Source organism: Pelodiscus sinensis, chromosome 1 (genome assembly GCF_049634645.1).
Source record: "Pelodiscus sinensis isolate JC-2024 chromosome 1, ASM4963464v1, whole genome shotgun sequence".
NCBI lineage: Eukaryota > Metazoa > Chordata > Testudines > Trionychidae > Pelodiscus > Pelodiscus sinensis.
In genome coordinates this window covers 325,643,753-325,658,348 of record NC_134711.1, presented here as the reverse complement: position 1 = coordinate 325,658,348, position 14,596 = coordinate 325,643,753, and the positions used below count along the sequence as shown (strand labels likewise).

The 14,596-nt window shown below is 48.2% G+C and overlaps 1 protein-coding gene across 1 annotated transcript; it reads left to right on the top strand.

Annotated features, from left to right (window-relative positions):
- Positions 1-357: 357 nt before the first annotated feature.
- Positions 358-11,664, top strand: LOC142826602 (ecto-ADP-ribosyltransferase 5-like). The gene is made up of 4 exons (XM_075919675.1): positions 358-527; positions 4,189-4,888; positions 8,143-8,175; positions 9,302-11,664. The coding sequence occupies exons 1-4, from the start codon at positions 465-467 to the stop codon at positions 9,406-9,408; spliced, it is 903 nt and encodes a 300-aa protein (XP_075775790.1). The 5' UTR covers positions 358-464; the 3' UTR covers positions 9,409-11,664.
- The last annotated feature ends 2,932 nt before the right edge of the window (positions 11,665-14,596 follow it).

Below are 14,596 nucleotides of genomic sequence, written 5' to 3'. Positions count from 1 at the left end.
GTGCTGAGCAAGGCCACCCAATATTCAGACCACAGTGCTGAGACACCCAAAATTTGAAACCCACTGCCCTATGGCGAACAGACCTCCCTAGCGCTGGGGTATGTGTATTGTGCAGTCTGTGTGCTAAAGAGTAACCCCAGCAAAGCTGTGGATCGTATTTTCATCCCCCAGAGCCCATTTGATAAATGTGATCCTCATGGAGTGACAGCAGGATTCCCACCAACGGCTCCCCACCCCTCCAGCTGAGAACTGTATTCCAGGATCACCTCCCACCCTGGTGTAGCTGGGCTGTGATCAGTGAGAGCAACTCCTCCCTGGGAAACCCCAGTTCCTGAGCGTGGCTCAGCGGATCACAGTGACACAAGCAGGACGATGTTTAGTTTTGCGATGTTCTTTCCCCCCAAATCTCCACTGACTCTCCTGGTGGATTCTCCCACAGCCGCACGGGGGGAGTTGGAACCATCATGAAGTCTCTGCTGATCCCCTTGACGTACTTCTGCCTGCAAACCTGTCTGGGAACCGCCCAGGTAAGTGCCTGAGCCTTGCCAGGGAAGCTGTCTGGGTTTTCTTTTGTTTCTGTTCATGGCTGTGTTGGGTGCCAGGTTGCCTTAGACCCATTGACGTGCAGGGCTGGAAGGGACCTCGCAAGGTCTGCTAGTGCAGCCGTCTGTGCTGAGGCAGGGCCAAGCACATTGAGACCAGTTTTGACATTTTTTGTCTAATCAGGGCCCCTCGCCACCTTCCCCAGTGCCTGGTCGGGGGACGCAGCCTCTCACTGAACTGGGCACCAGGGCACGGCTCTATCAGACTCCTTGCTCCTGCCTTCCTGGACATCTTCCTACCACAGCCTGTTCCCTGCCTGTCTCCCCTCAGCCTCTCCAGGCTCAGCATTCTGTCAGGGCTGGACCCGCAGGGCTTCCCCTGACCCCCCAGCGTGATCCCACAGGAACAGAACAATTTCTGGAAACCAATTTCTGCCCCGCTCAGGTTCCCTCCTCACCCTGCAGGAGCCTTCCTGTTCTCCTCAGGTCTCTGAACGTTTTACTGCCCAGGGAGGGACTGCAGAGGTCTCCCCCTCTGCCCTCCGCTCCCCACGCTCCAGTCCAAAGGCCTCTTGGGCTTTCCCATCACTCGGGCCCCATCAAAGTCACAGTCCCCTGTGGTCTGTTTCACAGCCATTGGGTTTAAAAAAAGATAAATTTCACCATTTTAGCTTTTTAAATCTGAATTTCATGATGTAGTTGTCGGGGTCCTGACTCAAAAATGTATGTACGGGGAGAAAAGCACAGAAAAGACCAGATTTCACGGGGGGAGACCAGATTTCATGGTCTGTGACACATTTTTTATGGCCATGAATTTGGCAGGGCCCTAATCACCTGGCGTCTCCTGGCCTGAGCCAACCCACCCCTGGGCCCAGGCATCACTGCCCCTCGCCTGCTCCTGCCCAGACCCTCCTGTTCTGGCTCCAGGCCTCTCTCTGCTGCGAGCCCTAGAGGGGACAGTCCCAGCGACTGCATTTGTGCCTAACACCCCTCCAGGTGCCACCCAGAAGCTTAATGGGGTGCAGTCTCCTATTATTTCCCGAGTCCATACACTCAACCCCCCTTCACTGAGCCCCCATGTCTCTAGTCCAGATTCCTGCACCCCCACATCCCCAGCCCCCTGCCATTACATTCCTGCACCCACACACACCCCAACCCTGTGCTCTGAGCTCCCCATGCAACCAACCCCTCTGCCCCAATCTAGACTCCTGCACCCCCACATCTCCAACCCCCTCTTAACCCCTGGTTTACCAGGGTAGGATTCGTACAACCCACCACAGAGTGTTGAGAAATTGCTTCTCTAAGCTTTGTCCCAATGTGACACACAACAGACTGACCCGTCCTTTTCTAGCACAATCGGAGATGAAAACACCTTGTGTTACTGGGCACTGTAGGTCATGCGTAGAGTATAAGAAAATTACGGCGTGGAAACACTGTGCTGCAGACCTGGGGTGAGAGGCAGTAGCAGAAGCTGGATTTTAGAGAGTCGAATAGGGGAACAGTGAGCAGCCATGTGTGCTGGCTGCTGTAAAGAACAGTGAGGAAACGTCACCTTGAATTTCCTGAAGCCATACCTCTATTCACGATAGTTCGTGAAAGTATTTTGGTCCCGATCCAGCAAAGCACATAAGCACGTGCTTAACCTTAAGCATGTGAGGAGTTCCACAAACCTCAGTGAGGGCTACTCCCCTATTTCAAGTTAGGCAGATGGTCAAATACCTGCTAAACTGGGCCCTACCTTGTAACATAGCCTCCATTCTCCACACAAGCTCTCCCACGCCTGCCTGTGATGTGACATGCGCTGCACACGCACCTACGCCCTGCCGGGTTCTCCTTCCCCTTTCTGATTGGCTGTGTGCGTCAGCCACCCCCGGCTCTTCCCTCCTCTTCCAGGCTCACTCTCCCACCTTCCCGTGACCTTCCAAGTGCCTTTGGGGGTTGGATGGAACCTTCCCACAGGCTCTGCCAGCCCTGGAGCAGACCATGCTTATATAGGTGGCATCCCACTGAGGTAAACAGGGGGGCTGTGTCTAGACTGGCAAGTTTTTCCGCAAAATCATCTGATTTTGCGGAAAACTTGCCAGCTGTCTACACTGGCCGCTTGAATTTCCGGAAAAGCACTGACAATCTCCTGTAAAATCATCAGTGCTTTTCCGGAAATACTATGCTGCTCCCGTTCGGGCAAAAGTCTTTTTCCGAAAGACTTTTGCGCGAAAGGACCAGTGTAGTCAGCACAGTACTGTTTTCCGCAAAAAAGCCCCGATCGCGAAAATGGCAATCGGGGCTTTTTTGTGGAAAACCGCGTCTAGATTGGCCACGGACGCTTTTCCACAAAAAGTGCTTTTGCGGAAAAGCATCCTGCCAATCTAGACATGCTTTTCCGAAAATGCTTTTAACGGAAAACTTTTCCGTTAAAAGCATTTTCGGAAATTCATGCCAGTGTAGACGTAGCTGGGTGGTTTCTAGATATTCCTGTGGAAGTTGGATTGTGATCTGAGTCCCTCCTGGCTCCCGCCCTTCTACAGTCCTTGTTTCTCCTGCTACATTATCCCTCTTAATGTGTCCCTTCCTGCCTTTCTTCCTACCCCCCCTCTCCCACCTGCACACATGGCAGCCGTCACTCTAACAAAGTCCCAAGTAACCTAGAAACTCCTCTGTTACGGGCACACGGCTCGCTGGTCTCTGAGTGCATCGCTTTGGGTGTCAGGCCCTGTGCCTTCACTGCTCCTGGGCAGGAGTCCTGTGAGTCTCCCAGGTTCAGACAGGCCCTGCAGGAACCAATCACCGGTGTATCCATCATGCTCACCCAGCAGCGCCGGCTGAGTTCAGGCTCCTGCAGTTCTCCCAGGTGGAAGTCGGTGCCCAGGGGTGCATTGTGCCCAGACATCTGCTGACATCAAAAGGTTCTTTACTGTAGGAGCAAATTCTTTAGAGAAACAGCCCCCAGTGCAGACTCATATTGGTCTGACTAAATGGGCTGCCACCCCCTGGGGCTAATCTAGGCAGGCTTCCTGCACCCCAGCAGCACCGGTGTCTGAGTCTGGTCCTCCTGAGCCACTTCCTCCCCTCTCTTAAGAGAATGTTTCTTGTTCAACCTGCCACAGATCTTCTGAGCACTTCCCCTCCCAGCCTCTTCCTGCCTGGCTCAGAGCAGCTCTGCAGGTGAGTTCTAGAGGAGCCAAAATCTTCAAAGTTACTAGTCCTGCCATTGTCCCCTAACAGCCCTGCAGTGTTTGCTGAGAAGCAGCTTGTCCTGAGCCCTTCTCTCCAGCTCGGCTTGTTTTCCCAGCAGACGTTATTAAACCAAGTCAGATGTTCAGTTAACGCCTCAGTGGCTGAGGCTGCAGACAGCACTGATCAGTTATTACAGGGAAACTATAAATCCACTGCACCCCTAACCCCAAAGTCATGGAACCTATTGCCTTGCAATACCTAGAGGAGTCTTTTTATGTGTCCTGTCCCTTTCTCCCACTTTCCATCTGTCTTGTCTGTTTAGAGCTCAGCTCCTAGGGAGCAGAAGTCATCTCCAAGTGTGTTTGGCCAGGGCTGAGCACAAAGGGACCTTGTTCTAGGGGGTGACCTTTCGGTGCTATTATAACACCAGTGCTGACCATATGTCCCATTATTCTTCCTGGCTCCAACACAGGTGGAACTAAACATGATGCGCGATGCTTTTGATGACCAATACATAGGATGTGCTGAAAAAATGGAAAGAAGTGCATCTGCACTGCTAGCAGAAGAAAAGTCGAAATCCTCACATCTTGATGATGTGTGGGGAAAAGCAACAGTCAAATGGGAAGAAGTGAAAAGAAATATTCCTCTCCCCAGAAACTTTCGGGATGAGTATGGAATAGCCATAGTCGCCTATACTTACAGCTCCGGTTTCTACAACAAATATTTTTCAACTGAATTTAATCTGGCAGTGAAAGAGAACGGGAAATCTCGAGATGATTACATGAACAATTTCCAGTTCAAAGCCTTTCATTATTATTTGACAAGAGCCTTACAGCTGTTACGCGGGAAATGCGATGTAATGTACAAAACGACAGTGTACCGGGGGGTTAAAGACACATTCCAACACTCAGGTTCAGATCCTATCAGGTTTGGACATTTTGCCTCTTCCTCGGTTAATAAAGAAGTGGCGAAGGGGTTTGGCACGGACACATTATTCACCATCCACACGTGCTTCGGCGTTGATATCAAGAAATTCTCATTCATACCAGTCCAAGAAGAAGTGTTAATCCCAGTCCATGAGAAGTTCCGTGTGACCCCAGATGGGAGTAACAGATTTGTCCTCTGGAGCACAAACAAGACCTGCAGCCACTTTAACTGCGCGCACGAGGGCCGTGAGTACTGGGCTGAACAGGAGAACTGTTGGGGGTTGGAGGGAACAACTGTTTGCTCTGGGGAATTTGAAATGCCCTGGGGGAGCTGACGAGAGGGACGCTGACATGGGGACTTGCCACCAAGGCTGGGGGAGACGAACTGCCATGACTCTTGCAGCTAGTGAGGACTCAGGCTTGGATGGGCAGACACTGGGCCCCAAGCGCTCTCTGAGGACAGAGAAGGTGCCTAGACACCATGGCGAGGGGCTCACTAAAGAGACAAGGAAAGTCCCCAAACAGTTGCAAGTTTTACACACACACACATGCTCCCTACAGGGCCTGGCAGAGCAGCTGTGTCTCCTCAGACAGGGCCCAGCCAAGCCGTAGGCTGCAGGCAGGGAGCAGGCAGGTGGCCTAGGGTGTGGCTGGCACATTATTTAGGGCAGGCAGGGCTAGGGACGATGGTGAGGAACTTCAGAGAGATGTGACCAAGCTGGGTGAATGGGCAACACCACGTCAGGTGAAATTCACTGACAGGCAATCAAGGTATCACGCGTTGGGAGAAACAGCATCACTGGGTTGTTAAGGAGCTGGGCTGACTCAGACAGAGACCAGGCCGTCATTGTGGGGAGTTCGGTGGAAATCCCAGTGAAACCTCTGCTCAGCGTGCTGCTAGGTCTGTAAAGCAAACAACGTGTTAGCCAGCCTAAGGAACAATGGGATGGAGAAGTATGTGAAATATCACAGCACTATTATTAGAATCAATGGGGCAACCTTTCTTGGGATACTAGATTTGGACCTGACCACACTAGCTCTAAAACTGTTTAATTTATGAGAGTTGTGGAGACACTTCTAAAGGTGAGCCTGAAATGGTTTAATTAGCAGAACAAACACCCATAAGAAATACACGATGGAAACATACAAAATAATAAATGAGACAGTGGCAGATCAGAGAGTGCCATTTTCCCTTTTCTCAGAAAACAAAAAATAAACTGAAGGCAACATATTTTAACCAGTAAATGGGAATGTCCTGTTAGATAATGCAGGGTACACTCGTGGAACTCATTGCCACATGATTTCCATAAGGACATGTGTTTAGTAGAATTAAAAAAAGAAGTATTCATTTATACAGACATAATTTCACCAGTTATGTTACATAGGATAAAACAATTGTTTTTAAAGGGACTATAATCCCCTCGGCCTGAGGACATATAGCAGTTACTAGGTGCCAGGGTTGCAAAATAACTTTTCCTTTGTGTCGGTAATTCCAGAATTGTCTGTGAGGGTATTTCTTGCAGCTTGCCATGATGCAGTTGGGCCTGCAGGATTTCTGACTAGATGCAGCCTGTTGGTGGGCTCCAATCTGACTCATAGACTCATAGACTTTAAGGTCAGAAGGGACCATTATGATCATCTAGTCTGACCCCCTGCACAGTGCAGGCCACAGAATCTTGCCCACCCCTCTTAGAATAATCCTCTCACCTATGTCTCAGATATGGAAGCCTTCAAATACTTTGAAGGCCCCAACATGCAGAGAGTCCTTCAGCTGTGATCTGTGCCCAATGCTACAGAGGAAGGCGAAAAACCTCCAGGGCCTCTGCCAATCTACCCTGGAGGAAAATTCCTTCCTGACCCCAAATATGGCGATCAGCTAAACCCTGAGCATGTGGGCAAGACTCACCAGCCAGACACCCAGAAAGTTCCCTATAGCAACTCCTATCATCCCTCCATTGACCTATTTCCAACTGATAATGAATGGTCAATTAGTTACCAAGATCATGTTATTTCATCCAACCATCCCCTTATCATAGAATCATAGAACTGGAAGAGACCTCAGAAGGTCGTCAAGTCCAGCCCCCCGCTCTAGGCAGGACCAATCCCATCTAAATCAACCCGGCCAGGGCTTTGTCAAGCCGAGACTTAAACACCTCTAGGGATGGAGACTCCACTACTTCCCTAGGTAACCCATTCCAATGCTTCACTACCCTCCTAGTAAAAAAGTTTTTCCTAATATCCAATCTGGACCTCTCCCACCACAACTTGAGACCATTGCTCCTTGTTCTGCCATCTGTCACTACTGAGAACAGCCTCTCTCCATCCTCTTTGGAACCTCCCTTCAGGAAGTTGAAGGCTGCTATCAAGTCCCCCCTCACTCTTCGCTTCTGCAGACTAAACAGACCCAAGTCCCTCAGCCTCTCCTCGTAGGTCATATGCTCCAGACCCCTAATCATTTTGGTTGCCCTCCGCTGGACCCTCTCCAATGCTTCCGCATCCTTTTTGTAGTGGGGGGCCCAGAACTGGACACAATACTCCAGATGTGGCCTCACCAAAGCTGAATAAAGGGGAATAATGACATCTCTGGATCTGCTGGCAATGCTCCTCTTAATGCATCCTAATATGCCATTAGCCTTCTTGGCTACAAGGGCACACTGTTGACTCATATCTAGCTTCTCATCCACTGTAACCCCCAGGTCCTTTTCTGCAGAACTACTACTTAACTGGTTGGTCCCCAGCCTGTAACTATGCTTGGGATTCTTCCGTCCCAAGTGCAGGACTCTACACTTGTCTTTGTTGAATCTCATGAGATTTCTAGTGGCCCAATCCTCCAATTTGTCTAAGACACTCTGGACCCTATCTCTGCCCTTAAGCGTATCTACCTCTCCCCCTAGCTTAGTGTCATCTGCAAACTTGCTGAGGGTGCAATCTATCCCCTCATCCAGGTCATTAATAAAGATATTGAACAAAACCGGTCCTAGAACCGAACCTTGGGGCACTCCACTAGAAACCGACCGCCATCCTGACATCGAACCGTTGATCACTACCCGCTGGGCCCGGCCTTCTAGCCATCTTTCTATCCATCTTACCGTCCTTTTATCCAATCCACATTCCCTTAACTTGCTGGCAAGAATAGCGTGGGAGACCGTATCAAAAGCCTTGCTAAAGTCAAGGTATATCACATCCACTGACTTTCCCATGTCCACCGAGCCAGTTACCTCATCATAGAAGCTAATCAGATTGGTCAAGCACGACTTGCCCTTTGTGAATCCATGCTGACTATTCCTGATCACTTTCCTCTCATCCAAGTGTCTCAAAATGGATTCCTTTAGGATCCCTTCCATGATTTTTCCAGGAACCGAGGTAAGACTGACCGGCCTATAGTTCCCTGGATCGTCCTTCTTCCCGACAATTACCAGGTTTCTATGGAAACAGTAGAACGAAGTTGAAAATTCTGCCTGGGCAGATCCTACATCACTAACCCTCTGTTTGTGTCATAGGAGAGAAGAACGACAAGTGTGTTGACAACTCGGGTAAGAAAGAAACTTTTCCTTTGCATTGTTCTGACAATGACTTGCCCTCTGTGCTGAAGTGCAGATTCTATTTAACCAATTTCTCTCATGACTGTCTTGGAGCAGCTTCAGGTCTCAGTGAATTCTGTGTGCTGTTGATTTCAGAAAAGAAAATGTAGGGAGAATGGCCCCTTAGAGCACTAGCGTTTTGATATCCAACTAGTTCTGAAGCTGTAGCCACTATAGTGGCTACTGTTATAGTGAAAGAGCCACATTATTCTGAAATAATGATGAATTGTTCAAATCAACTAGCCACACTCAACTGGCCAAATAGCCACATGTGGCTAGTAGCGAGTGTGCTAAGCACCATGGCACTAAAAATTCATCTTCAGTCTTCTCAACTTCTCGCCACAACCCTACAATCCTCCTAAGAACTAGGCCCATTCTATCCCCAGGGGAAGTACACCTATCCCCTCAAAAGACCAATCAGCTGTTTTTCCAGTTTAGGTCGGGAAAATCTCAGTGAAACATTTCTCATTGGAATTTTTCAATAGCAATGCCTAGGAGTCATGGACCTCAAGATTTCCTGCACCTTTGACTCTGGGATAGCCTGCGTGGTGCACTGCCCCAGGGCCATGGGTGAAGAATTTCAAATTTTTTTGTTTTCAAATTGGGACAAAGCAAAATGTTGCAATATCAGAATCATCCACAAAAGGGAACGGCCCCTCCCTGCCCAGCTCTAAATCTTCCCCTAAAGCCAATAAAATACCATCAGAAATAGCACTCCTGGGGTCTGCAGCCAGGGATCCACACACTCGTGTCCTTATTGCTCATGACGGGAATGCACTTACGTGTAGACAAGAAACTTTAACCGGAGTCTCTGGGGCTGGCTTGGGTGAAATGGGCTCCTCAATGATTCTTGCAAGGAAACAAGTAGGCTAGGGAGGGAGGAAGCAGGGGAAATATGTTGCCAATGAGGTGAATGTCCCAGGTAGAGCCCAGGCTGGGGTGTCCTGTGGAGGGGAAATGGAGTAACGTTGTCCCTTTGGCATAAACAAGTTCCACTAGCTGTTTCCAGCTGTAGGATCTCTGTCTGGTTGGAATTATTTCCTATCCATTGTCTGATCCACTTTTTCTTTTTAACAAGCTACCAGAGGAGGCGTCGCCTTCCCCGGCGGGATGATCCCTTCTCTGTTTGGAGGATCCATTATCCTGATCCACGCTGCTGCTCTGAAGCTGACGGCCGGTTTCTAAATTTTCCTATTTGCGTTGCTCTTTTTTTCTCTCTAACACAAATCACAGGGATGGGGCTTGCCAGAGCCAAAGCCGCTCTGCTCTCCTGCCAGCGTTTGAAGGGAAACCGATGGAGTGTCGCTGGTACCTGCTTGGGCAGCTTTGATTATATGCTCCGCATTAGTAGATCACAATGAAAGCTCATGGATCTGTTCCAAATGCAGTAGGATTTGTGTTACTATGCTAGAGCTATAAACGGGTGCTTGTTATAGAAATCGTTTCTTATTAGTCAAGTTAGCATTTTCTACCAGCTTTTGATGACTTCAGTAAAAGTGTCGTGATCTGCCCACAGCAAATATGTTCTTTTCACACATGTGGATTACACTCCCACCTGAAAGATAAAATCAGATGTGCCCTTGGATGTGAGCTGAGTCAGGAGCCACCCAGCAGACTCTCATAGAAGATGTTAAACGTTGAGTAGTTGAACTTTCTTTTCCCCACTTAACCTGGGGTGGGTCTTTTGCTCATGGTGTAAGTTTATGAACAATGTGATTATTTCCCACCTTAATTCACAGTTACTGCCTTCCTTTTGTTAAAAGTTTCTTTGCTACACTCAGACTCTGTGCTTGTAAAAGGGGAAGCATTGCCTCCTAGGGTTGGCTAGTAGGTGGTGTGTAATTGTCCCAGATCACTTGGCAGGGGTTACATCTGTTTACTGTTGTGTTGTTGAAAAGAAACCCCTGGACAGCGAGCTCAGCTCTTGTTGCTTGTTTCCCAAAGCTGAAGAAAGTAAGTGAGATTAATTGGGAGAAAAAGTGTAGACAAAAATTCTGAATGAACATTGATAGTTTTTTAAGAAGAAAGTAAGAGGATAATTTTTGCTCAAAACCCATCGTGACTCATTGAGGGAGTGAAAGCAGCCATTAGAAATAGAACAGTACTGTATATTAGAAATGGGGAAAGTGGAAATAGATAATAATGAAAATAAATTAAAATGTATGAAGTACAGACAATAGATAAGGGAAGCTAAAGACATAAAGGAAAACCTTATTTTTGTCAGAGCTAAGGATAATAAGTTTTTAAAAGATAATAGGAACAAAAAAGTGCTAACACTGGTATAGGCCCTGTGATGGATGCGAGGGATGCTGCCCTTTTCTAAACATCTCAGCATTCAGTAACTAAAAGGTTATACCCAGGCTATTTCAGAGGAGGCTTTTCCAAAATTTGGTCTGTCTACACTGGGCCAAATTTTGGAAAGGCTGTCTCTTTCAAAAGAGCCCTTCTTCTTGGGAGAAGGAAGAGTGAGTCTAAATAAATTAAAGGAGATTGCCTATCTCCTAGAACTGGAAGGTACCTTGAAAGGTCATCAAGTCCAGTCCCCTGCCTTCACAGCAGCACCAAGTACCATCCCTGACAATTTTTGCCCCAAACGGCCTCCTTGAGGATTGAACTTACAACCCTGGGTTTAGCAGGCCAATGCTCAAACCACTGAGCTATCCTTCCCCTTAAGTCTACTCTTCCTTAAAAAAAACCTCCAAAATAAAAACAAAACAAAAAACCAGACGAACAGACGTGTTCCCTGGATGCAGCGGAGTTTTTCTGGGATACTGTCCTGGAAAATCCCCGTAGTGTAGACATAGCCCCGGGTAGCCAGAAAACGTTGGCAGGGAGCCAGCAGAACTAATGGGAAGACATGTTGAGATTTGAATTGAAAGGGAATCTGCCTGCTGCAGTTCTTTTGTGGGAGTTCAAACCAGGACCTAGGGGGAAAGATGAATTGAATCCAGCAGGAATATTCATGCCTAGAATAGGAATGCCCATGCCTTGAAATGGACTGGACCTTGAAGCTTGACGCTATCAACATGCAAGTACAGTAAAACTCCAGTGGTCCGGCATCCAATGGTCCAGGACTTCTGATGGTCCGGCACCATCTGGAACCCAGAAGTGCTCCGGGCAGCTGGACAATTGGGGCTACTCTGCCCCGGGCTTCCCCGAGTCAGCCGCTGGTGAATTTCAGCAGCGGCTGACTTGGGGAAGTCTGGGGCAGAGCAGCTGGGGTGCTGCCAGGTTGGTCCCGCAGCGCCCCTCCCACTCCACCCCAGACCCCTCATAGCCCTCCCCTTCCGATAGTCCGGCATATCTGATAATCCGACACCCCCTGGGTCCTAAAGGTGCCGGATTATCGGAAGTTTACTGTAATAGGGAATGTTTAATTAGACGCAATCAGATTCTTTTCTTTGTTTCGTAGTTTGTTTAAATTCCTCTGTGCAAAGACCATGTGCCACCTTCCCCCTCCCCCCCCCCCCCACACACTGTAACTAAAGTGAATCCCAGGGAAGCAATTCTCTGTGCTTTACTCTGTTTTTCTCAGTTGCTCTATAACATCTTGCAATCAAGTCTGCTTTGCCAAGTGTATCGTTTTGTTTTGTTAATAAAATCTCATTGTTTAAGCCTCTTATCTGATTCTTGTGTCTGGAAGGTAACAGGAGGTCTATGTGTGCATGCCTAAGATGGGGAGGTCAGCTATCAGAGATCACAGATTTTTTTCAAGATCTCTTGTGATAAAAGAGCTAGGGGTACCCCTCTGGAAGAAGTTCCCAAGTGAGTTTTCCTGGGTTCAAAAAGGTTGTTTTTTTCATTTGGGTGGTGGCAGCATACTACCCAAATGTCAGGGAGTTTTTAAGCAGAAAACCCTGGTGAATTTTTAAGCAGAAGCCTGTCAAGACAAGGTATTTTTAAAGTCTCTGGCGGGTCCCCACCTTCTGCACTCGAAGTGCCAGAGTGGGGAACAGCCCTGACAGGCCCATTATTAAATGGAGAGTGTGCAACTCATAATGATGCAGATGAGGCAGAAATCATCATTTCTGTCCTGAATAAAGAAAGAAGCAATCTGATGTATTTGTATCACATGAGGGTAATGAAGTACTTTTCAGTCCATTAGTAACAAAGAAAGATATTAAACAACATCTGCTAGGGATACACATTTTTAAATCAGCAGCCCCAGATAACTTGTATCTGAGAGTCCCAACAGAGTTAACTGAGCAGATCTCTGTCCTTGCTGAGGTTAATTTTTAATAAATCTTGGAACACCGTGCTGTGATGGCTAGGAGTGCTGGCTAGCACCTGATGACTAAAGGGTTAAACTCAGGTAGCTGAGGGTATGTCTACACTACCACCCTAGTTCGAACTAGGGAGGTTAATGTAGTCAAACGAACTTGCAAATGAAGCCCGGGATTTGAATTTCCCGGGCTTCATTTGCATGTTGCCGGGCACCGCCATTTTTAAATGTCCACTAGTGCGGACTCCGTGTCTGCGGCTACACGCGGCACAAACTAGATAGTTCGAACTAGGGTGGTAGTATAGACATACCCTAAGAGTGTTGGCAGGGGGCCAGAAAAACCAATGGGATACCGTGCTGAAATTTAAGTCCTGCTTCCCTTTCTCTTTGTGTGAGTTCTAAGCTAAGGGATGGAGGGAGCAAGATGGAGTAATCAGAATTACCATTCACCTGCAAGGAATATTGGCATGGGAGTGAACTGGGCCTTGAAGTATGGATCAGCATGGATCGTGAGTAGAGAGAGGAATGTGTATTTAGTCGCGATCAGGATATTTTTCTTTGTTTAGGTTGTTTGGTTAAGTATTTCTGTGTAAAATCCATGTCCCCCCCCCCATTCATTATCTAAGCTGTACCCAGAGATACTGTTTCTCTGTGGTTTAATTTGTTTTTCTCAGTTGCTCTGTAACACCTACCAACCAAATATGCTTTATGAAGGATATCTTTTTGTTTTTTGTTAATAAAATCATCTTTTTTAAGGCAATGATTTGATTCTTGTGCGTGGAAGGTAACAGATCTCTGTGTGTGTCTGCCTAACCTTGGAGGTCAGCTATAAAAGACCCAGTTTGTTTTCTGTGTTTTCTTTTGTTTCTTTTTTCAAGCTCTCTTGTACTATCCCTGGGGAAGGAATTCAGATGTTCCTTTTTGGTTTTTCAGGGTTCCTTAAAATCACTTGATGGTGGCAACCTGTCTTCTAGTGCCAGTGCATCTGTGACTCTGGGGAGGTTTTTTTAAATTTGTAAGCAGATCCTATAGAGCAGTGGTTCTCAAACTTTTTGGCCCATGGACCACCTGGCTTAATGTAATCTTTCCGTGGACCACCAATTGCTACTAGAAGCTCACTGTTAATTGCACAACTACAGTGCAGTTACAGCACAGCACATTTTGCTAAGGCTGCAGCTGGGGAGAATGGTTTAACTGAAATTATTAAACAGAATAAGCATTTTAACTTTCTCATGTTAGTTTCTCAAAATTCATCTTATAAATATTTCTGAAAGTTTGTGTGTGTGTGTGTGTGTGTTTGTTTGTCCCAAAAGATCTCTGAAACAGTAAGAGCTAGTAACACCAGATTTTACTCGGATACTACTGATTTCCTAACTTAAATAACTGGATTGGTTATATCTCAAAATCGGTTCCCTCAGTTCCCAGAGCCCCAGTTGGGCCCACTGATAATTAGATTCATAGACTCTAAGGTCAGAAGGGACCACTATGATCATCTAGTCTGACCCCCTGCACAATGCAAGCCACAGAATCTCACCCACCCACTCCTGGAATAATCCTTTCACCTATATCTCAGATACTGAAGTCCTCAAACGATGGTTTAAAGACCCCAAAATGCAGAGAATCCTCCCACAGGTGACCCGTGCCCCATGCTACAGAGGAAGGTGAAAAACCTCCAGGGCCTCAGCCAATCTACCCTTGGAGGAAAATTCCTTCCCGACCCCAAATATGGCTGTGACAGGGTGAGGCAACCCCACAATAAGGGTGCCCCCCCCAGCGAGGCAGGGAGAAGCGGCGCGGCTTTTCTCGCCGCCGCCAAGGACGCGGTCGGCAGGGCAGCCGGGACATGCCGCTCGGCAGGCGGCTTGACTGGCGGCCCCGAGCACCGCGGGGGAAGTGCTCCCCGCGCAGGGAGAGACGGCGGCAACGGGGGAGGAACGCCACTCCACTAGCCTCGGAGCGGGCGGCCCCGCAGACGCCCCCGGGCAGCCCTCTTCCCCACTGATGCCGGCGGCAAGGAGGACGCCGGGGGTGAGTGACGACAGCTGGGGAGGAGAGGGTGGAGCCGCGGGCGAATGCAGGTGCAGGCATTCTGGAAGGGAGGGGGCGGCACCCTCCCCAGGTATAAAAACCGCAGGGTCAGGAGGGGAAGGG

Bases quoted from the DNA above. Each gene is read 5' to 3' on its own strand.
- LOC142826602 (XM_075919675.1), top strand. From the start codon at position 465: ATGAAGTCTCTGCTGATCCCCTTGACGTACTTCTGCCTGCAAACCTGT. The intron at 528-4,188 runs GTAAGTGCCTGA...GCTCCAACACAG, and splicing joins CCTGTCTGGGAACCGCCCAG to GTGGAACTAAACATGATGCG. The intron at 4,889-8,142 runs GTGAGTACTGGG...TTTGTGTCATAG, and splicing joins TAACTGCGCGCACGAGGGCC to GAGAGAAGAACGACAAGTGT.